The 27750-nt window shown below is 42.5% G+C and overlaps 1 protein-coding gene across 6 annotated transcripts in view; it reads right to left on the bottom strand.

Moving 5' to 3' along the window:
• Positions 1 to 27750, bottom strand: part of DOT1L (DOT1 like histone lysine methyltransferase) — a 76384-nt gene that overhangs the window by 36449 nt on the left and 12185 nt on the right. For all 6 annotated transcript variants that reach the window (XM_080565658.1, XM_080565655.1, XM_080565653.1 and 3 more), the window contains exons 2-8: positions 23369 to 23412; positions 20793 to 20867; positions 18156 to 18219; positions 16394 to 16622; positions 13000 to 13094; positions 10371 to 10433; positions 2447 to 2502 (exon numbers count right to left, since the gene is read on the bottom strand). In XM_080565658.1, coding sequence (XP_080421784.1) covers positions 2447 to 2502; positions 10371 to 10433; positions 13000 to 13094; positions 16394 to 16622; positions 18156 to 18219; positions 20793 to 20867; positions 23369 to 23412 — 626 coding nt within the window. The remainder of the gene's footprint in view (positions 1 to 2446; positions 2503 to 10370; positions 10434 to 12999; positions 13095 to 16393; positions 16623 to 18155; positions 18220 to 20792; positions 20868 to 23368; positions 23413 to 27750) is intronic.

The following is a 27750-nucleotide window of genomic DNA, read 5'->3' as shown; positions in this document are numbered from 1 at the left end:
CAGTACCTAATCCTCAGCATCCACAGATACTGCCCAAATAGTTACATTTTAAAAAATGTAAAGGCAGCCTGCTCTGACAGTTCCTCTCAGCATACAGCTGGCTTTTGCACCACAATCTTATTAATTACATCAGCAAGTTTCAACAGAGAAACAATGTGCAAAATATTTTCACTCCTCTCCCATGGTGAGAGCAAACATCAACACAACTACCAGCACACTCACCACACATAGAAAACGATCCTCCAGCACAACAGATACACATTTCATCTTATTACTTACTCATATGCATTTAAAATATCACACTAAAACATCACAGCTCCTCTTCTAGCTCTAAATTCTCCCATAAAGCAAAGGGGAGGTTTACATCTCCCAGCGCAAATTTCCCTGCCCTAAACTCAGCACTTCACCCTAACCCCCAACAGAAGAGTTGCACCTTTGTGTCTGGGTTAAGAAATCCAATTTGTGTGTGTGTGAGTGTCTTCCTGAAAACATCACTCACATGGAAACACAGACACCTGCACGTAGGTAGAATCATACAAACAGCATTTGGGAAAGAAGCAGAACACATCACAAATTCAAAAAGAAAAAAAAGAAAAAAACACCTGATTTTTAAGAGCCACATAGCCTGGCTTTGGTCTAAATGTCCCTGGTACCTGTTCCCTACCAGCCTGCAGTAAGGGTCCTCAGCATCCCCCAGAAGCCATGAGCACCCTGCATGCGTACGCTGTGAAGGCCATGCTGGCATATTGTTCCAGCATGAAGAATCGATTTATTTGCAAGCGATCTGCTTGAAACCCTCCCGTCTTAGTGCCTCCACACATGAAACATGCTCACCAAGGACAATGAGTTTAAGAGCAGCAGCCAAAGTTATTAAAAACTGCAGATAAAAAAAAGTATATACTCATATATATGTGTATATATATATATATATGTATGTCCGATACACATATATTTCTTGCTCCTGGAAATTTGGGAAACCCTGCCTGGCAAGTCAAGGCTCACAGGGGTTTCTTCCTCCTCCTTCCCACCACATGCCAAAAAAGAGGCCTTGCAGAACAGCCAAGCATATTAACGTGACTAGAAAACATCCAGGAAAGGAAGGGAAAAAGAAAAAGTTTTCCAGTTATATTTCTTAGTGTTCATTCTGGCACAATGTTGTGCGTGCACATGACAGAACCACAGGAGGCCCCAGTCCACCTTGATTTCAGCCCTCTTTTCAGCACACACTGCTGAGTCCCAAGCAGTTATTTACAGGAACACTGAGCACTCACAGCAGTGCGGAGCTGGGCATCCTTCCCTCCAGAGCCCGGCCACTGGCTCACGGGAAGGGCGATCCTCAGCTCACCAAGATGGGCTGGCTCCGGCCTGAACGCGTCAGACAGTCTGCAGCCTCGTCAGAGAGCAGATGCTGAACAGTTGGCACTCCCGGAACAAACACAAACACCTAACGTTTGTGAGCAAAAAGCTACTTTTTGAATTTCTGTATCAGACAGCAAGGTGGCTGAGGATCAGTGTGCATACATTTAACTGCATACCAGGCAAAATAAACATCTACCAGCAGTTCCCTACACTTCAGCTAAAAATAAAGGAAAAAAGATTTTTTTCCAGGGAAAGTTGCACAGAGACCAGAGGAGCATGCATTTGGAGTAGCAAACAACAAAGGAAAACCACGCTGTGCTGCAAGGCTGGGACAAAGTCTGTCCACAAATTAAAAGGCAGCTCCAGAAGTTTAATGGAGGTACATAATAATGCAAAAGTCAGTCTGGCAGACGCCTTCTTGATGGAGCACTCTTAAAGCAGTGTCTTGGAAGCAATCCATAGATTGCCACAACCCTGAAGACTTTCAGAGAGCTGACAACTGCCTTCCATACCCCCACATAACAGGATGGCCTGGAAGGTCACGTTAAAACAAGACTTCTTTTTATCCATAAGGCTGAAAAGAATATAAAGCCTTTAAAAATTCCCTTTTCTTTACCAGCAAAAATGAGTTTAACTCTCCACGCATACCTTCACAGAAATAAATATTCAAGACAATCACGTTCAATGAATTCCCAATTTAAGCTGGAACAGACACACTTGGATTTTGTTGTTTTTTAATGGAAAGTGAACCTAGCTGTGTGTACCAACAGCCAAAATAACTAGTGTTTTGCCAGAATTCTTAACACAAACTTGAAGAGCATGCAAAACAAGCAGGGGTCTATTCTTCTTTGTACAACCAGAATTTATCTTGGATACACCCATGTATGCAATGTCATGGGACATGCATTTAAACCCATTCTTCAAGTCAGAAAACAGGATCCAAAGAGGCCAGTATAGGAGCTGGCAGATAGGCTTTTGGTATTTGCTATGGAAATTCTATATAAAAAGCTGGCCAGCCTCCCAATTTCCATTATCCAGACTCCCAAATATTCAGTTCATAAAGCGGCATTCAACTGCTGTACTGTACCTTGTGTTTGCAATTCTCTCTCTCCATTCTTCTGAGAGGAAGTCACCTCTTTCCAGCTTAAAAAAGACAGAAACACAAAAACCACACACACGAGAGTTAACATTGTTCCTTTCTGCTACACGTCCCTTTTTGGCCAAGCACGCACACTGCGTTAGCCCAGCGGCACTGCTGCAAGGCCTCACGAAGCCCAGCGGAGGCGCCAGGGAACGAAGTCCCTGCGGCCCCCTCTCCGCTCCCACCCTCCACTGGGGAAGGGTCCCCAGGCACCAGCGATGCCTCACAAGCGCTGTGCTCCATGTGGAGAAGGCAGCTAAACCCCGTGCTAGCAATGGCCAGCCAACGCCGTCTCCGATCCCCACGGATCGGGAGCAAGGGGGACCCGAAGCCAAGGCCGGGAACACTGACGCCAGCATCAGGCTCTTGCTGCAACTGGCACGCGAGCACCTGGCTCGTCGGGGTGCTCAGCATACACCTCGAATGCTTCCGACACATTCAAGTTGGAAATCAGATAATGTAAAGGCTGTATTTGAAAAGAACTATTGTTATCACTTCAGTGACGTACACGGTACCTCGCTGATGGAACCGCACCAAGTCCCAGGTTAATACCCACAGCTATAGGGGTTTTCTGCACGTTAACATTTTTGCGGCTGTACTTTCGAAACAAGAGAGGAATCTGATGGGCCATGCCACTCTGCTGTGCCACAAGTAAGGCAGAAGGAAGGTTGGGGGAAGAAGATAAGAGGGAGAGAGAAAAAGTAATATGCAGCTACATAATTAATGACTGTGACATACTTTGGAGGGGCAAGTAAGACGATGGCTTGTATCACAACCTCACAAACATCAAAGCAATGACAGCGACTGCTTAGCATCATTTCTCTGCACATACTCCTTTGTATGGAAAGAAGTGAGCATTTCGCTTATCGCTAAACTGGAATAAGATCTGGCATCTCACACAAAAGTGCCTGCACTGCAATGCAGGCTCACTCGAGCTGCTTCCAAGCCTTGCCAGCTAAGCCAGGGGACCCAGGTCAGTGAAGCACCCGAGCCTGCTGTCTTCCCTCCCCAGCAAAGCAATCTGACTCAGAGCCACAGAAACAATGACAAATGGAGGCAAACCTGTCAGACGCACTGCGAAGGAGAAAGCCGCCACTGCCAACAGGAGTGGGTCTGCTTCTCAAGAGGGAAGGAGGGGGAAAAAAGCCCCAGTGCCCTGCTGCTACGCACTGCGCCAGAGGGCCAGAGAAGTGCACATCAAGGGTTCTGGGGAAGGGATCAAGAACTCTGCAAAGAGCCTGAGGTCTTATAAACTGTACGAGCTGAAAACAACAGGCTAGAATAACCCTTTAGTCAGTCAGAATTATCTGTTCCACCCAACGGCTAGGCTGAAATAAGATTTTGAAAACAGAACGACTACCTGGCTACCCGCATCATCACACCTGCTTGAGGGGGAAATGCACTTTCTACTATCCCCACTATAGCGAAAGCAAAGCACGTGTTGGAGACTGAACTCAGAGATCCAACCTGCTACAAGCAGTAAAAGTGCTACTAGACATTTTCAAAATCTCAGGCAGAACCTCACTGCGATCTCAGAACAGTTCTGAAGAGTATTATTTTTCTCACCTAATATACTGAAACGTTACTTCTGGAGCTCTGTATGCCCTACTTGTAAATTAACACCATCTCTAGATTGCTTTTAATGGATAATTTTGTCTTAGAATCTTATCTGTTCTTGTAGTAGTTTCCTTGTTGAGCAACCAAGCCAGTAGCAAACCCACATGTGAGGTAACTATACTTTTTAACAATAATTTTTACAAGCCAGCTTCTACATTGCTGTCTTCCATGAAACAGTCAGTTTCTAACATCTACAAAAGATTTTCACACACTAAGAGGAGAAAGAAAAACACTTTAGAAATAACAAGGTGCAATTATAAAGCCACGGTCTAGCAAAGGAACAAAGAACCAGAGTAACACGAAACTATTTTGAAATACTAAGCTTCATATAAAGGTCTTGAAATCTAACCTAGGTGGCTGCAATACTTTATTTGGATCCAATTACACTATACATTTCTCTCACCTATGTGGTTTGGAAGGGAACAGTTGTAACCAAAATCTCCACACTTTAACTTGATAGAACACATATGGAAGCTGCTTTGCCCCTTCACTTTTGCAAAATACAGCCATGTTAAAATTCAAATGAACCACAGCCCTGTTTAAACCCATCTATTTTTGTACTGTAATGCTACCCTAACTCATACTTAGCCAACAGTTGAGGGAAAAACCTCACCAGGAAAAAATACTTGAGTACAGAAATAACCAGATGGTCAATTGTGGTTGGGAGAAAACTGGTTATTTTTCCCCTCTGGAAGCAAGACAGTGATTCCTGGGTCAGTGGTCTACTACATTCAAAACAGAGTACAAGAGCTATCTGACTCAGTACTCCTGACAACCAGTTTCTTTACTTACTGTACTTAGGAGGCAATGATCAACAAATGATGGCCTAAAAGGAAGAAACCAAGCCCCTTAGTATAAACTGATATAGGGAATCCAACAAAAATTCCCCCCAAAATCCCTTTCAACTCTGTGGCTTACAATAATTTTAAGAGTGAAACAAGAACTGGCAAGGAAATTCCAGCTAACTCACTCCTGACCAAGCGCAGCACTCGCTACGCTGGTGGAAGAATGGCCAGGTCCATTACGGTCCTGTAGAGGCAGGATGGCACGTTCATGCGACACAGCAGCGACAGCAACAGGGATGCGCTCAATCTCTTCCCACCAATGTCCCCACCCCCATCATGTTCCTCCTCTCTCTGAGAAACTTAATCTCCTTAGTGAATAATGAATGGAAGGGACCATCTGTAATGCAGATATTTTCATCTGATTAGACAATGCAGGAGACGTGCTTTATCTAAAAGGATAATTAGCTCACTGAAATCCGCTTCAGAGAGCTGCCAGCCTGCATTCTTTCTAAATTTAGAAGCCAAAACAGGTTTATATTCAGGTTTTTCAAATGGGTAAATTTGCTCTACAGAGGCTGCAGAAATACGTTCAACGGTGTCTGATTCCCGTAACTCAAAGACGAGCGGCAGGGCAGCGCGCCGGGAAGCACGCTCCAGCGGGCTCGTGTTCCCCGTGTAGCGGAGCAGCAGTTTATGGAGGTCAAGCCCTTCTTCCGTGGAGGAGGGCTTCGTTCTCACCCAGCACCAGGCCGGGAGTCTCTCCGGTAACGCTCCGACTGGCTACACAAAGCCATAAATTCACACACAGAACGCCTCATTCCAGCAGCCTCCGTGCAAACACTTGGCTCACAAAAAGCAGTCAATTCTGCCTGGAAAAGTACACATGGTTATTTTTAGGTTCCTGTTCTTTTCAAAAATAACTGGAGGCATGAATCCAAACCTCCAAAATGTGGCATCATTTCAAAGCCACAGGGGACGTTTGGAGGGCTTTTCAAATACCAAAACATCAAGTTTCCCGCTGAAATAGGGCATTCAAAAGCATCTGGGACAACCAGTTATCTTGCCTTCTCCTTAGCTGCAACACACTGCTAAGCAGTGGAATTTTTTAAGTCCAGGTGATGTGACTTATCCCCAGAAACCAGCAGCTGGTATCAGGCAACAAGAGACAATGCTACTCTTGCATAAATCACTCTGCTTTTGCTCAGAACAGAGACTTCCAAGCAGGACGGGGCACCCTGAACTCAACCAGAGAGAAGTTTGCAGATGCCAAGCTTCTACTCACTTATGCACAGCAAACATTACCTCTCATCCACAGGGCTGAACCACAGAGAACCTTCAGCATTAGGAGCTGCTGGGGTTTCCTCTCAGAGGGTCTCGGAGGTACCAATCTAACCAAATCCCAGCCTTTAGCAATGCTGACCCAGGTTTTCCGATGCTTATTTTGAAGACTCGTAGATGATCTCCTCCTCCTAACACAAGCTCTTGTGAAACAAGGGAAGGCATTCTGTTGTAACAACCCACAGTAAACAAAACCGAAGCAAGTCCTTGTCTTCAGCAGAAGGACGAGTCCACTGTGTGACTGCAGCTACCACCAGCTTCGCTTGCCCTAAGCTGCTCTGATAACCAGCAGAGCAGTGCAGTGGGCACTGAGGGACACAGATTGAAAACTTACTTCAAGGGTACCCTGGGAAGAACACTCTCTGCTACGCAGCAATCAGCATTGTGCCCCAGATACCTGGAGATGGCTCTGATTTTGGATCCACATGAGGATATTTACAGTTAGAAACCATGAAAACCCATCTGTCTCTTAATTGCACTACTGCTTTTTAATTTGATGACTGCACATGTGCACAAATTCCCCAAGACAGACTCTCTAATTATCTAGGCCTAATGACCTTAGAAAAATCTCCGGTTTCCTTCACACAACAGTTTTCTTGAAAAGAATGGGGTGAAGCTAATCTTGGAAACTTCTCAGTACCATGGGAAAAGAAACGAGAAGATAAGGGGAGCTGAAACACAGTGAGATGTGTTGGAAGTGGGACACTAGCATAATGCACGGAAGTATGACAAATTCCCTCCGAATATGACAGAAGAGACTAGCAAAGAATATTATTCCTAACTGATCAGGAATCAGACATCAGGAAAGCAGAGGAGCAACTGAAACTAAACAATAGCACCAGGATGCAAATATTTATAGCAAGTTGAAACATTTACAATGAATGAAGAAATAAAGAATCCTAGTAGAAAGTTACTCTAATGATTTTTTTTTCCCCAGTTAGAATCATGAGACTGAACAGCCTGTCATTTAAAATGAAATTCAGTGCATTTACTAACAGGATTATGAGCTATGATTACCTACACTAGCTGGAGATCAGGAGACTTCCCAAGTCAATGTATGACGAGCAATCTTTCCCCCACGCCTCCTGCCCAGGATAGATATTCACACACTAAAGCTGCAGTGATAACCTATTAATAGCAGCTGTAGCTCAGCAGGAGCCAACGTGCCTCAGGACACTTTGGCAGTAGCCAAGTTTAACATGCAATTATCATCTGAAAGTGATGATGCAAAACGTATTTATTTATTTATTTAACTCAACAGATCTGCATATATATGACTCTGCATATTGCACATCGGAAGACTCAAAAGAGACTTTTTTCTACCATCTGTTTACCATTGTGGACAAAATGCAATGGAGATATAGACAGACGATCAGGGTTTATTTTAAATATCGTCACTGGATCTTGCACATCAGAATTCATGCGTCCGAGCTCAAATTCCAAACAAGCATATTCCAGGAGGGAGGACAAGGAAGCGAATGCAATGGTTATAGATCTGATAAGGGCAACAAACCGTAGCCTCGCCAAAACAATGTTAGTTAGAAGACAACACTTAAGACAATCAACAGATCACTTTTCAGAGAGGAATCAAAGATCTATTTGCATTAGAAACCTAAAATAATCTAGCCTTTTGGCTGTTAAAAAAAAGCTACAGGCCCAAGTCCAGGATTTATTGCTGCCTTATGTACCACAATTTTTACTTTCACAGCAAGACAGCTGTTACATGCATGAAGTCAAAATCACCGTCCACATTATTCAGACAAAGCAGCAGGTGGGATCTGAGACTTCTTCCCATTGAACTTCTGCCAAGCTTCCCTCCTCCAAGCTTTATTCTTCTCTCTCTCTCTCTCTCTCTCTCTATATATATACATATATATTATATATATATATATATTTATGACTACCTAAAACACTAGAGTAGAATCCACAAGTTAAATGTTGCTGATCACAGACTATTTCAATCTGTGTTTATTCTGTCTCCTACATTTGGAATTTTGGGACACCACTAAACATTTAGCAGACGAAGTTGCTTTCTGGAAAAATCAAGATACCTGGCTTCTAATTCCATACCTCCTATTGTCTTCTATCTGCATTATGACACAAGTTTGTCCTTTGTTTAATAATAGTCTCCTATAGAAGATGCTGCCTAAGAACTGATTAAAAAAAACAACATACAGTTTGGCAAGAAAACACAAATGTAAACCTGAGATGTTTGACAAAATCTGTCTTTAAGCATCACTACGACAAAGTGATAGGAAACCAAATTTCATTAAGTCAGAAAGTGCTGCAAGTACTCAACACTTTCTTGAGTATGCAGTCTGCTTTTCTGGAAAGAGAAATTTTATTCTAAACACTTTTCAGAAAAGAGTTATAAGAGCCAAAGAACCTAGCAAAAAATAAATAGCTTTGTTTCCATATAGTACCAGATTCTGTCACTTGGAATGCACAATATGGAAATGCTTGCTGCCTAAGGCAATCAATATGCTTTCAATATTTTAGTCCAAGTTCCTCTCCTATTCTTTAAATTACACAGCTCATAAGCAGAGTATCTTCAGTAACAGTTCCTTTCATGTAATGCCAGCTGGGTGACACAATGGAAAAATGCCATATGGCCACTTCATGAAAAGTAAAGCATTCACTGTGTTTCCACAGCAGGAAAGAGTTAGCAGCCTGATATCAATCCTGCTACAAACTAGTCCCACAGCAAGCCCGGCATCCTTCTGAAGAAGCTCATGCTACACAGTGAAGGCTTTTCTGGAAGAAAGCTCGCTGAGGCAGATGGCACTGTCACCTTCACCAGCCTCCTTCCCAAGGTGAGAGTTGCAGCATCCTTCATCACACGACAAGCCCTTTAAAAAGGGCTCAGGATCCCAGCAGAGCCACAGAAGACTGTGAAATAAAGGCTTGCTCATCAACGACCTGCCACTTGATCACACTCTGCTGGAGCTCTGAAAGTCGTGTGGTTCAAACCGTTCCATTACCGGAATGCACAGCAATAATGGCTCTGCACAAAGGAAAATGGAGAAGTTGTTTCTCAAACGCACGCATGCACCTCAGCTGCAGTACACATTGCTAGCAGCAACTTCTGAGCAGGAAGGAGTGCCCCAATGTCTCTGGGCGATGGGGGAACAGCCCTGATCCATCCAGCCTCTTTCCTGAACATAGGGAAGCAGCAGGAGAAGCATATACACAAGTATTTTCAGAACTCCCAGTGGGCTACTATTGCAGTATGACATGTCCTCACAGGCAAGTGATCAGTTAGAGAGCAGTTTTTTAATGACAGGGAGAGAAAAGGAAAAAGGGAAGGAACGGCACAAAACAGTGTATGGTTCTACACAAGCTTAAAAGCGTAACTCCAGAGTGAAAAACACATCCACAATGATTAAGTATTATTCAGAGGAAGTGGAAAGCTGTTCCAGCATTTGTCCCCAGCCCAAGATAGACAGATGTGATGACCAGTTTACTCCTGCTCTATTTCCACCCTCAGAGCACTTCATCCCAATCTTTTCCAAGTCAGAACTGACCACTTGCCATCCTTCCTAAGACCACAAGCTCACCCCCTATCTCCAGCTACAAACCATCTGCCCTGTTAGTTGGGCATGGAGTTTTCTGCTGATATCCAGAATTTCAACCTCCTGCCACCCTCTCCATCTCCTGTCCCAGCTGACCACACCTTCACCTGCCTGTGAACCAAAGCTTCAGCTTTTGTTCCTTGCAGAAGATTTCAGAAACCCAAGCAGGGGGATGCCATTCCCAACAGTCTACCCAGAAGAAGACCCACACCATTAGGGAGGAAAAAAAAGAGGAGGAAAAAAAAGTAAAAGGTTTTAATACAAAGAAGACACATGGCAGCCTCACATCATGAGCAACAAAGTTCTGAAAGAATAAATCTTCCAAGAACTTATGAAAAGCCCTGAAAGTACTCCCAGTAACACCATACCAAGTGACAAGTGAGACAAAGAGAGGGCCCTGGGAGGATGTCTCAGAGAACACCGTCCTCAGAACCAAGACAAAAGCCAGGGAGCAGACATGACTCATACTGCTGCCTGGCTGGTGAAGGGCTGCAGAGGACTTTGTAAATTCTGTACATCAGCATGAAGCACAAAGTTTTTCAGTTGAATTTCACTCACTGTGTATTCTGCATGTTTTTTCCCATACCATTTCATCCACTTTCTGAACTCTCTGTCCATCGTCTAGAAGAGGGAGGAAAAACAAGGCCACCAATTAGGACATCTCATTATCTGTTTCATTGCAGCGAACAGAGATGCAGCTCTGACAGTGCTCATTAACCCCTTCCCCATTTTTTTCCATTAATACTCAAAGGATAGACAGACAGACATTTATTGCATTTTCCTTAAGAAAAAGATTTGCAACAGTGTCAAGTCCAAGCTGTCATTTTCTTCCTTCCCCCACCCTTTTCAGCAGCATTACGCATTTTAAGCAAGGCGATCTGAGTTGACACTGCTCACCACCAAAAATGGCACAACCTTAAGTAGCTACTGCGTTGTGGCACGTAATCCCACGCAGAGGAGGCAGTGAATGCATATCCGTCTAAGCACAGATAGCAAGGGAGCAAACGGGATAAAGAGAGGTCTGCTGGGGTGAACGAGGAAGCAGGAAGGGGCACGCAAGGCAACTGCACCAGCAAATAGAAGAAGCACTGCACTTGCCAGAACAACAAGGAGTGCTTCCAGCTACATGTAAACAGACTAGAGTTGCAGAGGATGGATGGCTACACTGCCCAGCAAGATAGCTGGCGCTGATTTTCCATTGGCACCATCAAAATGGCTTGGTGCCTTACAAATAAACATCTCCACGTGTACAAAATCTAGTCCCCACTGCGTAAGCTGACAAAAAGCAGCACAGGTGACTTCTTTATAGCAGCAGTGAGGGTCCAGCTAAACCTAGACAACACATTTGAAAATGTCACTCCAGTGTCTTGCAACACTCAGAAAACCTCCTGTATTTTTAGGAATTTGACTCCGCAAATGAAGGGCCCAAATTTGGAGGTAGCATTGAAAGGAGATAAGAAGAGGAGTGAGCAGTTCTCAGAGATGTGGAGACCTCCATCAGCAGGTCAGTCCAGTGTGTGTAACAGACATGTTTTAAAAATCTTTGCTTCAAGAGCACCCCAAAGCTTAATAGGGCAACTCACAAAAATTTTTTGTATGCTGTATGAACTTATTATGAACTTTCTTTTCAATGAAAACTCCACTAAAGCAAACCCATAAGACACTTCCTCTTTAGCTGAAGCTTTTCAAAGCCATCTGCATTCATTATCACAGCAGCCAGAGATGTGTTGCCACAGCCAATCTTAACTAGAAACTTAATTCAATCTCTTTCACAAATGTTTGTCAGAGCTGGGAAGACTGGTCCACTAGACACAGCACAAGGCAGATTAGCTGCACGCAGGCATCAGTTCTCTAGTTGTTAAATCTGACAGGTCATAACCTGTAACCAGAAGATTAATGCTGTACATTTTGTTCATCCAGCAAAATATGAAATACTGGTGCACTTCTGAAAGAGAAGGTAAGCCACTAGTTAATACTAATATTTAATTTGTGGGGTTTGTTTGTTTGTTTGCTAACCACTGTCACTAAGCCCTTATGTTTGCACAGCGATATGAAGGGGTATAAGTGCAAGTGAGAATTTGACTCTCCCTCTGTAACACTCACCTTTAAACTAAGCTTACTATTAAACACAGACAGGACTTCAGGCCTTGCAAGTTACTTTCTAGAAGTAAACAGAGGCTCGTGCAGAGGAACTGCAGAGTGCTCCAGTTGGAAATTTCCACTGGGTCACAGCAGGGGAAGCAAAACGGATTTTTAGATCATTGTTTGATCCACTTCACCACTCTGTTTATATGTTTTTGTGCTCACCAGTGAAAACAAGGATCAAGGATTTTTTTTTTCCTTCATAAGGTATAATTTTCTAGCTTGTACAGACTCAGTTAACTTATTTTAACAACATGGAAGGCTAAGTTGCTGTTGAGTCTACTGAAGAAAATAAACTTCTTGTGGTAAGGCATGACTAAACTCTATTATTTGCTTGTAGCTCATTTGCCTTCCAGGTCTGCCTTGGAATTGATTACCTTTGTGTGTCCCCATTGGCACAAAATTAAAGAAGTGTAAAGAAAACTGCTTGCCTGACTAAATATTACGGTCTTCTTGTAAGACTTCATCTGGGTGCCTACGAAGCGGTTATTAACCACACATCCAATACAAGCCTCATCAGTTAGCCTACAACAGTTCAATAACCAAGCTGAACTTCAGCTGTGGGATACCAGAAAGGGACAGCACTGCCATAAGCAGAAAGATAGCTTTTAAAAACTTTAAGGACCATTTGTTCACTCAGTTCATTCCCAGATTTGCTTAATGATATGGTTTCTGAAAGCCCTGTGTTAGAGCCATTTCTGACAGAGGACTGCAGGTGTTTCAGTGAAGCCTACACTGCATTTCCTTGTGAATTGGTCTTGTGCCATCACTGTTAAACAGCTTCATCTCCTGGTCCTGAAATCACTTCAGGAACATGGTAATATTCCTCCTGTGCACTCAGCAAGCGCTGCTAGGAAATGACTATGCCCACTCCTCTTTGCCCAAGCACGCTGTGCTCCAGGTCTTTATGACCTGAGAAGCAAAAGCATCTAGGACTGATGCTCTGTTTTTCTTCCTGTGAGCTCCCAGCACTTAGCAGTAATTCTGAACCAGTGAGGTAGCCTTCACATAGGCACATACCTGCTACTCACTTCGAACAACTCACCTCAGCATATTTGGCTGGAATATCAGCTTTCTCCACACCATAGTGATGTTTGCAGTTTGTGGCTGCAGCCACTTGAAGCACCACCTGACCCACACCTGCGGGAGAGAAAAAACAAACCTGAGAACAGGTTTCAATAGAAAACCACTGCAAAGGGAGACGATAAGAGCTTTTAGAGCAAAGGCCAAGTCAAAAAATGCAGGTATTCTATGGGACAAGGCTTCAGGGTACAGCCTCAGCTCCCAGTATCTATTCCTGAAATTTAAAGCAGACTCAAACCAGTGTGCATTACTGAAATTAAGTCCCATTTTCCTACAAGACATGTTACATACTGAGAACCCACTTTTTAGTAAAAAGAATTTACATCCTGGCTAGGAAGCGTGTGCTGCAATTTAACTTTTCTTATAGGAAAAAAAAAAAGAAAAAACTGGCATTACAGTTTTGACATTTACATTCTTCAGTACCTTTAGCACTTTTATAATAGCATAAGACTACAACATTTACAGTAATGCTGATAAACATTGATGGCTACTTCTATTAAATATAGAGGCTCATTTCTAGAAATTCACACAGGCTTATGAATAGCTGGATTTACAATTTTTGTCCACAAATTTTTTAATCAAATCTACAGATTTCTTAATTGTATTTCACTATTTAATTAATTGAACAGTTAGACAAACCCTACCTCATCCCAAAACATACTTGTTGGTCACATACCAAAGCTATTAATTTAAAGACTAACTAAAATGTTTGTCTAGCAATACTGTTATTAGCTTTCACCATGAAACGCAACACAAATTCTGAGAACATGTAGAGCTTATTTTTTATATGGGCTACTTTAGAATACTACTTTATAAAACATGATAGGGTTCAACACTCAAAACAATTTCAGAAGCAACCACTACACTGGCAAGACTCCATAATACTTAAAAATGCATGAACTTCCTACCCAAACTCTACTTGCACTACCAGCAGTAATTAGCTGCCATTTCTACACCTTAGTTGAATGCATTCCCCCTCCTCCACCCCAGCTTAGGTTAAAAAGGGAAAAGGGAAAAAAATCAGTTAGATTTCTGCCTGTACAAGTGAGATCCACATTTTGCACACACTAGAGCAACGCCATTCCATTTGTTAAAGTGCTCACTTAAAATATTCTGAAAACATCCAACATTCATCAATAGTACATTGACGCATCACATCTTGCCTATGACTAACACAAAACGCGTTCTTGTCTCACCAGTGCACTTAATCATTCCGTGGATGACCACATGGGAAACAAGAGTGAATCTAAGAGGATAGCCCATTTGCACAGAAAACATATTGCTGTTTTCCATTTCATTGGCTGCCGGCAGGAAGCGGCACTGGTAATTGAAGGGGTGGAACTCCTGCCTTTAAACCATTACCACTATAATGCTGTCTGGCACAATGAGAACTCTAATGCTGACAGGGTTTTTTGTTGTTTCACTTTTTTTTTTCCTTCCTAATTCCCATTTTGCATACACATGCAGATTTTATACACATGCAAATACGGATGTACAAATTTCTGCAGGGTATGGGCAGAACATGATCGGAGGAATAAACGTTTCCCTGTTTCTTATTTCCAAAGAGCAAGGAGGACAAAGACTGAAGGGAAGATCAAGAACACACTGTACTGATAGAAATCACAATACAGCATAACAAGTTACTAATCTTTTTTTTTTCCCCTCAAGAATTTAACTGTATTGTGACTTCCATTTGCCTAAAGATGATGCATACCTGCATAAATTCCTCCCGCTTCCACAAGTTTCTGGCATCACAAAGACAACAAAAATGGCCACAGCATCCTGGGGTCTAGCCCTGCTGTTTAGCCACTGCTGTATGCATATAACTATTGGAAGGACATTAACGTTTTTAATAGCAATAATATGCTATGACAATGTTCATATTTACACTACACTCAATACTGCATTGTTTACAATTTACAGAAGTTTACTGCCTTCAGTATAAACTCAGGAACGATGTTCTGTTTTCTATTGTTCAGTGCTCCAAACATTGGAATTCAAAGACTTCTGAATTTAAACCATATCTTTAATACATGACTCCCTATACCTTGAATTTTTACACTGTTGGTCAGCCTCCAAGATTAAAGTGGGGAGAAGGTTAGCAATAAATACCTGACTTCAATTCTGATGGTACTAGGTACAAGTATCCAGCATTTGAGCTTGATCACACACTTCATCTTGTTACACGATCAGCAGAACTGCAAGGTTTCAGATATCATCATCTTTAACCTTCCTGAACAAACAATGGCAACTTTTTTCTTCTTCCAGATGGAAAATAGTTTATCAGATCAGACACCTTTCTAAATGTCTCATCTGAACATAAGCCATCGAACCAGGAAATCTAATACATAAATTCCACATAGGGAGGAAGGGGTTGGGGGGACCCTTCCCTGATAGCCCTGACTGGAGACATAACTAAGTTGTGGGGAGGAGGATGGTAGTCCTGCTTGCTTGTGTTTAAATATAAATTAGATTTGTTTTTTAACAAAGTAAATACATTTAAAAAATATTTTTCCCCAGAAGCCCTCCATCATACCAGAAACAAAACCAAAACATATTTCATTTAAAACTTTACAACTTATCCAGTAAAAGGGAAAATTCTCATTACTCCTTTCCTGCTCTAAACCAGATTTTAGCAACAATAAGAAGAACATCATCTCCTTACTCAGTATATCTGTTCCACATGTGTTTGAGTCGTATCTGGTTTCTTTACCAGATAAAAACATCTATCTCCCTTTAAAACTCTAACCTAAACAACAAGATGCAGTTGCAGGTTACTCAGATTTTGTGGGGTCTCACAATGCAGCAGTTAAAGCTAACCATAAAGTCTTTTTTGACACACTGAAAAGTAAACCAGAGGGAAAAAGACTGCTTAATTTTCAAATTACATGCCAAGTGTCTCATGCTGTCATGGGAGAAGTTAGGAAATCATGTTTTCATATATGAATGGCATACACTGAATTCACAGAAAATGGATGAATCCCTAAAAATGAAACTGCTGGTATTATCTTTTAAGCATCGTTTTTAATATTGTTTCTTTTTTGTAAGTGTATTCACCAACAGCAACAGACACCAAGAGTTTTCTGTAATAAGGGTTTATTGCATTTGTAGGCTGACATTTCACCACAGGGAAGAACGTCTGGGATGTCTGCTTGGTCTACTTAATCCTGTCATAAAAAGCAGAAGCATCACTGGGGATTAACTAGCAAAGGTGCTTATTCTATAATGCAATCCTTAGTCCTGGTTTACTTTCCAAATGTGAGGTTTTGCCTTTTTTTTTTTCTCTGCTCCTAAGAAAGGAAACAACAGTGAGCAAAAAGAGGAAGAAAAAAACCCTTAAGTTATTGGTCACTCACCACTGCCCAGGTCAACAAACAAATCATCCTCAGTCATTTTAATTTCATCTATCATTTGGGCCACTAAGTCGAAGGAAGTTTCTCCATAAACCTCTGGGGAAAAGGGCTCATAGTTGTTGAGTTTCTCAGGATCAGTCACCGAGTGGTTATACACTTGCTGCAGGATGTGACGGAGAAGCCCGTTGGAGGGACGTGTGTTCAGCTTCATCGGTTGGGTGGTTCCCTTCCACTACACATAGAGAGCAAAAAGACATGAACCCAGCGTGAGGACAACAGAACATCACCAGAACAAGGCTGCATTTGCGTAACACAGAAATGAGAGAATTTCCCTCCCGTCCCCTCTCTCACTTGGTCCAATATGCTCTGTAAATACAAAAACGGTGAATGACACTAAAAAAATATGCAATCATGATTGCTTGGTTATTTGTCTCACCTCAACTAACAGGTAATTTAAAATATGTCTGATAGAAATAGGTGGTAAAGAGAAAATTAAAGGGATGTAAAAATCAACAGACAATGGAAAGCTTAATTCTGCACATATCTGGAGTAGGAGTGCAAGTTTGTTTACCCCTTTTTTACTTACTGATCACCACTGAATAGTACAGTCGCTGATGTTAACTGTACTGTCAATGTAAGAGCAGTTTTGTTTTCTATCAGGAATTGTAGGATGGGAGGGATCATATGTACACAAACAGGGAGTGGCAGGAAAGAGATGGCAATCAAGCTTTCTTTTTTCTTCATAAAGAACCCCCCCCTCCTAAACAAAGTTTTTAATTTAAAAAATGTTTACCTTTCACTTTGATAAGGGAAAACAAACAAAAAGGACAACTCCAGAACCCTGCCTAAATATTCCTGTATTTGAAATTCAGATGGCAAGAATAAATTTTTAGCAATTAAACAACATACGAATGAAGAAGCCTAAATCCAAACGAGCAGTTTTTAGGGAGTTATATGCCCATAAAGTGAAGGAACACCTGGCAGAAAAAGTCTTACTGCCTTGTGTGTTTCAAGTAATTCGTACAAACACACTTGAGAGGGAAAAAAATCCAGCCTTATTTTCAAAGTTAAATAAAATGCTAACATTAATTCATTACTCATGTTTTACTTCCTCCAATTCAACCTTTAAAAGGCGTAAGGAAAAAAAACACCTTGTTAAATTTGTCTGAACAGAGATTACATTCTAGCTTTCCCCATCGGAGTGATCCTGAAGAACAGAGCAACTGAACTGAATGGCAAGCAAGGAAATTCCTAAGCCATGGATCACTGCCACAATACACAGGAGGGTTCATATGGATTACTTAAGTACCCATAAGCCACAGATTTCCACATGCAAAAGTAAATCTGTATGATAAATCCTTGCGAAACATCTACAAGCTAAATACACAGAAACCTTCCCCCACGCACACCACCACCAAAGGTAACTCAGCTATTGCACAGTGCCAAAACAATGGAGCTAAACGTGTGCACAAAACATGATAGTTTATGAATCTACAGTTTGGGGAAAAATGTTACTACGTTTTTTCTTCCGATAAGAAATGCCCTCCAATACTAGCTCTTTGACTGCCCTAGTGTGATCAAGAAAGCAAGGTTTAATAAAAGATGTATTAACTCCCCCAAAAAAATGGAAGTGATGAAGTACCAGTGATGCAAACAGACTGAGACATGATCCAGCCCTAAACCGGTCACACCTTTCAGATATTTACTATATGTGAATTCAAACCAGCTAGATAAACATCGTGGCATAACAAAGGTAAATACATACCAACTGATGAATGCTATCAATGGCTCGGTTGTACTTGTCACAAAGCCTCTGCATGCTTTCAAAGCTACAGGGGAGAAAGAATGTGGGGTCAGTTAAATAGGGAACTTTAAAAGGCAGGTTTGAAGGTACAACCTTTAGCCTTTCTGTCTTTATAGAAACTAAGTAGATGGCTATTTAAGATTTGTTTCTTGCAGTACACGTAATTGCTTACGCAGCTTTAGGTCACTGCATAGTTTCCTTTAAAAAAATCCCAGTTGACCAGCAGTACATGATAAATAAGCAACAAGTTCTGCAATACAATACAACCTAGTTGTGTAGTGGAAGAAAAAAGGCACTTACATTTTCGAAGCTGAACATTAATATAATATTAGTTCCTTTAGTGAACAGGAAAATAACTTAAACTACGATTTATTAGGAAGTTTTCTAATCTCATAGTCCATTGCTTTCTTTTCATGTCCTCAGATGCACAGAAATTTAAGACATTTGTAAATTGTTCTCCTTTGCTCCATCAACCCTCCATGATAATCAGTCCTGGGGCCAGCAGAAATTAACTTTGTGCTGAAAACACAGACAGAACCAGCACACCCATCAGAAAAGCACAGTGATTGCTTCACGGGTTGGTCAGGATTACGGTCAGTTCAGCCAGATGCATTAATGACAGAAGCTGACAGGATTAAAAAAATTCATTTCAGGGAAGAAAAGATATTGCTAGGAACATCAGCCATTACATAAGCAGAGCCCACAAAGCAACAGGGGAAAAAATACAAGGAGTTACAGTGCAAGATATTTAAATCATGGCCATCCCCAAATCAAGAAGAGGGGGAACCAGGGGACAGGAGAAGGAGGTGGCCCTTCAGCCTCTCATGAGCCCCACGTTATCGGTGCGCTGGCTAAGGCACCCCACTGAGGAGCACTGCTGACTTCCACTTCAAGCTTTCAGCTGCACACCTTTAATTCAGTGTTAAGGCAAAGCAGGAGTATGAAATGAGTTTCTGTCCACACATTCCTATCATCCACCACTTTCTGTTCACATCCATTTGTCAGTCCATCTGCTACAAGTAATTTTTCCTGACAATTTTTTAAGAGAAGGAAATCGATTAAAACCATTACTGAAATTACAAGTTTATGACTTCCTTGAAAAGTTGCAGAAAGGTAAGCGAGGTGTGACGTGTGGGAACAGATGGGTTGTTTCTTTTATTCGGTATCGCTGCTGGCAACACAGACACCACCCAGTTAGACATGCCCAGCCAGGCCACCAGAACCACAGAAGTTGGCAAGGTGTGGATTGGGCTCTTCTCCCAAGCACCAAATGGTAAGACGAGGAGAAATGGCCTCAAGTCGCACCAAGGAAGACTTAGGTTGGATATTAGGGGAAATATCTTTACTGAAAGGGTTGTGCAGCACTGGAACAGGCTGCCCAGGGAAGTGGTTGAGCCACCATCCCTGGAGGTCTTCAAGAAACGTGGAGATGTAGAACCTAGCAGCGTGGTTTAGTGGTGGACTTGACAGTATTAGGTTAAAGGTTGGACTGAATGATCTTAGAGGTCTTCTCCATCCTCAATGATTCCGTGATTCTATGATTCTAAGTTACAGCACTGCAGTCTCTGTGCATAAATAATGGATTTAATGACGAGGGATGCTGGATCCTGATTTCTCCTTCTGAATTCACCAGGAAGAAGTGAGGAACTCATACATCTTGCAATGAAATAGTTAAAACGAAATGCAGAGAGGAGGAAACCATACCTTAGGCAGATCATGATAAAAGTACCTGCATGGGGCTCAGGACAATAGCCAGTGATAACTTAGAAAGGGATAGATTTTCATCTGTAATTCTCATTCTAAAAGTTTAGCCATGCTGTGGACTTGAACAAATTCAGTCTTTCCCATGAAAGTAATTAAGGTTGTTTTTGCAAGCTACAGCTTGAGGGTCATCTCTTTGTCCAGCCTCAGAACAAAAAAGTCACTGCACAGAACCTCAGGCTTCTCCAGAGACAATGCAGGGCCAGGGTCTGCCTCTCCCAGCCTCAAGGTGAATGCCACGTACTATACATTCATTTTCAGCTGTTTGTGGAATAGGCCTTCACATGTAGCCACAACCATCCTAAAATTACTTCTAACTGCCCAAAAGAGCAGTATGAATACTTTGCCTTTTAATTTATCCCCCACCCAAACAGCATCCTGCTTGCACTGCATGCTAAGCAGAGGAGGATCGGGAAGGTTAACCTCCCACAGGCATGGCAGGCGAAGGACACAGTGCTGACAGACAGTTCTGGCATGCAACTTTCTAAACAGGAATTCTTAGTTACTACAAAAGTAGAAACCTCAGTGCCATTCAGATTCCTAATGCTGGATGCAGTCCAACAGCACAGATACCGATCATTGTTTTGGAGTGAGTAATTCCAACGTACACACCACAGCTCAACTTTCTGCTGTGTGGAGTTTCCAATTATGTCCTTAATCCAACAGCCTTTGCCAATATTTCTGTTACACATTTCCTACCAAAATAACTCTGCAGAATCTGAAGCCAGTTCTAAAAGAAAACTTTGGTTCGTAGTGTCTAAGAATAACTAGTTACAAACCGATTCACTATGAACCGTGCTGGCCTGTCCTCCTGGTGGGAAAAAGTATTCCTCTCACCTTTTTGTGTCATAGTCAATTAAAACATAGTTTTCCATAGCAAGCTTGAGATCTGGGATTTCTTCACAGACCCACCTGGAAGGAGAAAAGAAATAGAATAAAAACAACATTTCCAATTACGTATAGCAAGACAGTCTCTGTCTCAATTCTAGACAGGCATTGCTATGTACTACAAGAGAATGCTGCAGCAGACATGAAAGCTCACAATATCGTCAGGAGTAAGGCAGACATCACAAAATGCTAATTGGAAAGCTGCAATAGTTCATCTTTGTGTTGAATAAACAGTAAGGTGCCCATAGACGTTGGCAGTAGTATGAAGCTCTTGAAGTGGCACAGCTTCAAAACGAGGTGATAAACGTACTCCATTTATCTAAAAATACTCAAAGCCATACATGATGCTAATCTAACATAAAATGTAATGCAGAAGTGCAGGATTTTGAAAGGATTTTTAACAAAACCGATACTGTAACAAGCTTGACAAAGCTGAATGTGGAGAAGACATTTCCTACAGCACCCCAGAACAACACTGCCAGCCATTCATTGCAAGGATATTCTCCTCTGTGTAGCACTCTAATCTGCTTTTACACTTTAGATGACCCAACCTGAAACAGATTTTCAACAGTAATTTTAATAAAAGACCCCTTTTTCATGCTGAATTAACAAAGCCCCGTATGTTGTTGCCATTGCTAATGGAAAGCTTGCACCCTCTTGCAGTGCGTCTGACAATGGTATCTCACAGGAGATCCTCACTCTTGAAAAACAGGAAGATTAATTCTTTTCAAAGACAACTTAAAAGCCGCATAGGCTTTGGGCACACTTTCTTCCACAAACGTCAAAACAGGAAAGCACTATCATCACCATCAAGAAACCTCCAAGCAAGGCATAGGATGAATTCCAACAGGAATGGCAGAGTTTCTTCTGCACGTACCTTGATGCATGCTTCAGTTTTAAAATGGTGAAAAATGACAAGAGATCGAACTGTTCTGGTTACTTCTGGCTGATTCACTCTTACTATATAAATAGATATATGCAAGTAAAAAAGAACTTTCACAACCATGGCTGACTCTCTTCTGGTGAATACCTATTATCCCCCTGAACATTTTATAACTTCGATCTTTGTGGTTTTTTCCTCTTAAATTAGGCAAATGGGCAGTCAACAGCTGCTTACCTCCATATCTTGAAGAGAGAAATACTTCTTTACGTTCTTCTACATCAGACTTACATAACCACATTGTGGTTACTTTGCACAAGGCAGGCAAAGGCAGTATGAAAGCCTGCTTTCACTGCAATCAGGTTTGAAACAAAGTTGTGAAACATTTCTTTGACCAAACTGCTTTCTAACACAACCTTCCTCTTGCTTTCAGGTAGCGTAGCACTGAAAACACCAGCTCAGATGACTGGCAACCATTTTCAGCAGCAGCTTCTCAGCACAAGTGAACTGGGAGCAGCAGCGGCAGGGCGTCTCGCACCAAGGTTTTGCAGTCAGAAGAAGATTTCTTTTAAAAATAACAAAGTCTCAGCTCTAGCCTCCAACACAGCCACTACGCATTCCCTCCTACCACAGCCCGTGGTAAAATATTTTGATTTAATCTATGTAAGTGGTATTATCAACACTGCTACTTAGCTCTCCCACTCACGCTGGGAGCAGCTTCCTGGGCCATCTGGGACTGGGCAGATTCCAAGCTCAGGTGGCTCAGAGACGCTGCTCTTTGCATTTTGTCGCTACCTGCACTATCCAGCCGTGAAAACCTGCTGCAGAAAACAGCCCTCAAACCCAGAAAGTCTGCACAGTAAAGCTCTCAAACAGTTAACGCGAGCAGTTTTTAAACAATCTGAAGTGGATAATACTGACCTCAGGTGTTTGGGGTGTTTGTGTCAGTGTTTAATAAAGGTGGCTCTGCAGCAAGTCACTTCCTAATCCTGCTGAAACAACAGCAAGCCATATCATAGCCACAGGTTGTATTGATCCTAATACTGTTTGGAAACACCCGGACTTCTTACTCTGTGTGTTTGACTTTCACCTTTATCCTCCCATTCTTCCCAGATATTGGTCCAACTCTACCAGCGGTCAAGAGGAATGCTAACAGGGACATCAATGCCAAAGGGATGCTGCACCATTCCAGCAACAAGGAGAGAAGGGAGAGGGTGGGGAAAAGGCTATGCTGTTGATTCTTCAGCAGGACCACAACTTTCAACACAAGCCAAAGATTTTTGTTGTGGTTGTTTGTTTTAACTTTTGTCTAAAGGTTGAACACAAACTGCCTTCACTGGTTACTGAAGCAGAGCTTCCTCAAAGCATTGCAGTCTTTGCTATAAGCAGCACCAAACGTTAAGTATCACTATTTATTTTTAATCCTGTTCAAGAGAATGGAACGTAGCAAGTTAAAACAAAGTTAAAGTTTGACAGGAAAAAGCTAGAGATTTTCGTTGCAGAAATATCAATTCAGCTCAGAAAATAATTTAAATCTAAGATGTAGTTCTGACTGCTGCCCTCCTTCATATCCCAAGATGCCCATCCACCGAGACACAGAAACACACAAGAAAGAGTTCCAGCAATGTCTGCATTGAACACTTACCGAATTGTCTCAATAATTTCATGAGCAGCATCATGGTGTTTGTCCTGAAATAAGAGGAAAAAACAGATGTTTTTAAAAAGACATTAGATGTGCTGTTCTTCAGAAGATTACAGGAATCACAGTCTTCTTCAGTATACAGGAGACAAGTGTACCAAGGAAGGAGTCTTTGACTGACACCCACACCATTAAACTAATCAAAATGAGACCTCTAAGAAAAAAAATAAGGCTTAAGGAAATATTTTTTTAAGTCCCTAGGAACTAGCATACACTTTACATGAAGGAACTATCATTCTACTTCTTTCTTTGTCATTTCCTGAAATCAGGAACTGCGTATCTGATACCGCTGAGGATTTTATTGGTACGCAGAAGGTACGTGACTGCAAGCTGCACAACGAACAGCTGATTTCATCGACCTAGTAGCTGGTACACCCTCACGTCTCCAGATGGACAGTCAGATGAACGCAAAGAGAATGGCTTTCTAAAATAAAGCATCAAATGAGCAGTAGGAGCGGTATCAGTGTAAAAATCTCCCAGCACAAAGAAGAGAGACCTGAATACACAGACCTCTTTATCAACTGAAAAACAAAACCCACCCACACAACACATTAAAACTTGCGCACTACAAGTATACACTAGACTGTGAGGCACAGATGTTTGTTGACATTAATTTGGGAGTTTACTCAGGAGCACAAGCGTGTTTAACAAGCCATTCCCAGCACACGCCCATAAAGCCCTTGTAGCTGCATGTATATGCACCATGCTACAAAAAAAAAAGTCTATTTTGGGGAAGTTACAGGTGTTCCTATATATATTGTTGTATCCATCAAGTGAAGACGTGGTTAACAGAGTCCATCTCCACAGTTTGGGTTATATTTAGACATTTGATCTTAAAGTGGCTTTGACCTTTTAATTAGGAGCCCAGTATCTAAGGGCATTTCAGAGTTAAAAGGCCATAAGCTAGTGCTCTCAAATAAATTCCTTGTCCCTCATCTTCTGCTGCAGAAGTGTAATTTCTATAGAGTTACCATGGGAAATGCTACAGCAAAGTGCAGGGCCAGGCAACAGAAAGCAAAGGACTGGAGGCAGGGGAGGGAGGCAGTGGAAGAAAAGAAACACTAACGGACAGATGACCCAAAAGCTGGGGATTATTTCTACTTCTTCAAGTCACACGCTGTAAGTTCAACAGAAGCTTTTCCCATCAGCATCGCAGCTTTCACATATGCAGGAGGGAACAGAATTCCCCCTTGTGTAACCAGTTCATACGCTCAGGACCAACCAGACCTGTACGAGTTCTCTTTCCAGAAACTCACATACATCCCTGTAAATATCCAGATAAAAACAATCTCCTGACCAAGAGGGGCAGAAATCAAGGCAAGCGTTTCTTAAGTCTGTTATGGTGAAGGTATAAAGTAATATTTTACAAGGAAAAGCTTTGATTTTCAGAACAGCAAAAATTAACTCCATTCATCGAGGGGTCACATGAGAAAAACGAAATGCTCCCGTTGCGCTATCAGAAAGGAGAGGCTGCCAACACAAGAGCAGTCAGGACATTTAGCCCAAACCAGCGGCACCGATAAACAAGGAACCAGCTTGGAGCGTCAGGAAATAATTCTACTGGTAAGCTTTGGCTTAGGAAACAGGGAGGTGGTTGAACAAGAATCCGCTCCCGACTCTCAGTGCACATACAAAGAAGAAAAGGCATACACAGGAGGAGGGCTCTCCTGTCTTTTTATTTGTTATCTGCAAAGTACGAAAATAACCCAAGACAGCCAGCTCATCCATAAACATCCCCTATAAATTTTCACCTTTCACTACACGCAGAATTATCACGCTGTAAACGCCCTGGGCTGACCTAGCTCTTCCAGTAAGCCGTGTTCCTGGATAGTAAGAATATGGTTTATCAACATAAGCACATTATACCGGAAAAGTGAATTCACACTTCGAGGGGCATAACCTTTTTCTCTGAAGAGGTTACATTCTTCACTGACGGCATTGCGCGCTTTCAGCACTAGCAGAACACAGTTAAAAACCCCTTGTCCTATAGGTCTTCATGACAATGCCCCTACAAATGACCAAAATTGCTTATTTAACAGATTCCTTTGTCTTGACTTAAAAAGTGAAAAATATATAAATACCACAATGCGTGTCGACAGCTACAGACCATCCAATTCAAGCAAGTGGTTTTACTCATGCAACCCCGTGCCTCAATGTGGAAACTCCTGCCAGAAGGGGCCTTTCGGAGCTCGGTTTGTCTCTTTATCTAGCAGCAACCGAGTTCAAAAAAGCTCCACGTTTACTGCAGCTAAACTTCTTGTGTTGCAACACTCACCATGTTTACTATTCTCTCCAATATGCTTTGTCCAGGTAGACAAGCTCCCAAGGTCTTTTGCAAGTCTTGCAGATGAAATCAAAGATGATCTAGTGTTTCTTCAAAGCACAAAAGGCCACGGAAAAGAGGAGCAAAGGAGGGAAAAAATAGATCTAAAGGAAATACCAATCAGCTTCTCTTTCTTTAGGGAGCACTTGTAGCTCTGTTTCAATGCTACAGTTATAAGATTTAACAAGGACAGACATTAGCCAGCCCCACTCATCCCGACTGCGTTCGTGACGCTGACCGAGCCTTCAGCGGCTCGCGGGGCTCCTGAATGGAAACCTCACCAAAGCAAAGCTGCAGCCTCCCTGGGCTCAGCATCGGTGGCTGCCTAGCCCCTTACAAGCAAATGGGCTGCTTTTGGCCAGACACACAACCGAGCTCGGTGCTGCAGTTTTAAGCTGCTCTTTCCACAAGCCCATCGGGAGGACGACGAAGCAGGCACCGGGAGGGACAGGCAGCGGCCAGCGGCCAATGCCGCACGTTTGGAGGCAGCCAGAAGCCTGTGCAACTCGGACACAAACTTGTTTTTTTCAACCTCCTTCCCTTTTCAGGCAACAGTGACCCACGACCAGCTACACCTCCAGCACGCTGCCAGTGCGTGACGCGCCACGCTCACACAACGTCGCCTGCGAGAGCACAGCCTCGCACCGTATCTGTTCTCCCAACGCTCTGTCAGTGAAACACGCTGGGTAAGGAGCCTCCTACAGACAGACCGGCCATCAATCACAGAAAACACTGTGCAGAAGCCTTCTGGACGAGCCTCAGGAAGCCTACCTGCTCTGTGGGCGGTCACGGGAGGACGCCTCGGCGCTGAGGCCAAGAGGGGGCCCGTTCATCCTGCGCCTCGGCCCCAAGCCCTCCGCCGGCCTCCTCGTGCAGCTCGAGAGGCCCCCAGAACCTCCTGGGCCACGCGAGCAGAAGCTGTTTCACGACAGGAGACTTTCACGCTTTAATGTGGCCTGGGCACATTAAAAAAGTTGCAGACTACAGGAACTGAGAATACCCGAAGCTACTCATAACAAGTGAAAAACAAAAACAAACACACACTGGTAGTTATTACAGCCAACTCTCTCTAACTGAAATTTATAATACAGCATTCTTATTTTCAAGCTAAACGTTCGATCTAAAACTGAAACATGATCTCTCAAAGAAAATTCAAGTTTTTGCCAAGACATTTCACAGGAAAAATGATGGAAAGAAAGCAGACGCTTTTTCAAAAATCACTTGCAAGAACCCAGTTTTGTACAGAAAGCAGCGGAGGAAAGTTTCGGGGAGCACAACTGGGCCAGATTTCCCCATCCACATTCCTACAACTCTAACGTCAGGAGTCTGAGGGCCGAGGCCAGAACCACATCCACTACTGCGACTTGGCACGCATCGGTGTCCAGACACCCTGCCGGCACACGTTCCTGCTCCTGCACGAGCCGGTCTGCCCTTTGGCACCCAGAGATTAGGCCATGGAGCAATTTTTTAATTATATATATTCATTACTAGTATTCTTATTGAAGAGCTTGATCTTTCTGTTTACCTCTTCCCTAAGAGTTACCCATCCTGATTTTTCCTAGTGAGGACTCTTTCCTGTAGCTTAGGCTCAGCTCTCTGATCACAGGAAAAAAATGACATAGGAAAGCTTCTGCAGGCTTCAATGCTGAAGTCAGCCAGCCCTCTTGCTACTAAAGACATTTTGTATCTTGCAGATGAGAAGCACTGCACGTGTTTTTAAAGGCCAAATAAGAGCGTCCAAAAGCTCTTGCCAAGTATGTATTTTCATGTAACCACTATTTTCTATAGTCACACACTTTTAACCCCAGTTAAAAAAACTCATCATTATGACTACAGCTTATACGTTTTGAGTAATTATCACAGCTATTAATGTAACATCTACAAAGAGAACAATCACACTACGCATCACACAAGCAGTGCCAAACCCATTTCAGTTCTAGATAACTTTGTTCTACGAAGCACCAACTTGTTCATAAAAAAGTAGTTTTTGCTAACCACCACAAGA

The sequence above is a fragment of the Anser brachyrhynchus genome, assembly GCF_964034855.1.
Source record: "Anser brachyrhynchus genome assembly, chromosome: 23".
NCBI classification, from domain to species: Eukaryota; Metazoa; Chordata; class Aves; order Anseriformes; family Anatidae; genus Anser; species Anser brachyrhynchus.
The sequence above is the reverse complement of the archived record's forward strand: the minus strand, read 5'-3'. Positions and strand labels throughout refer to the sequence as shown.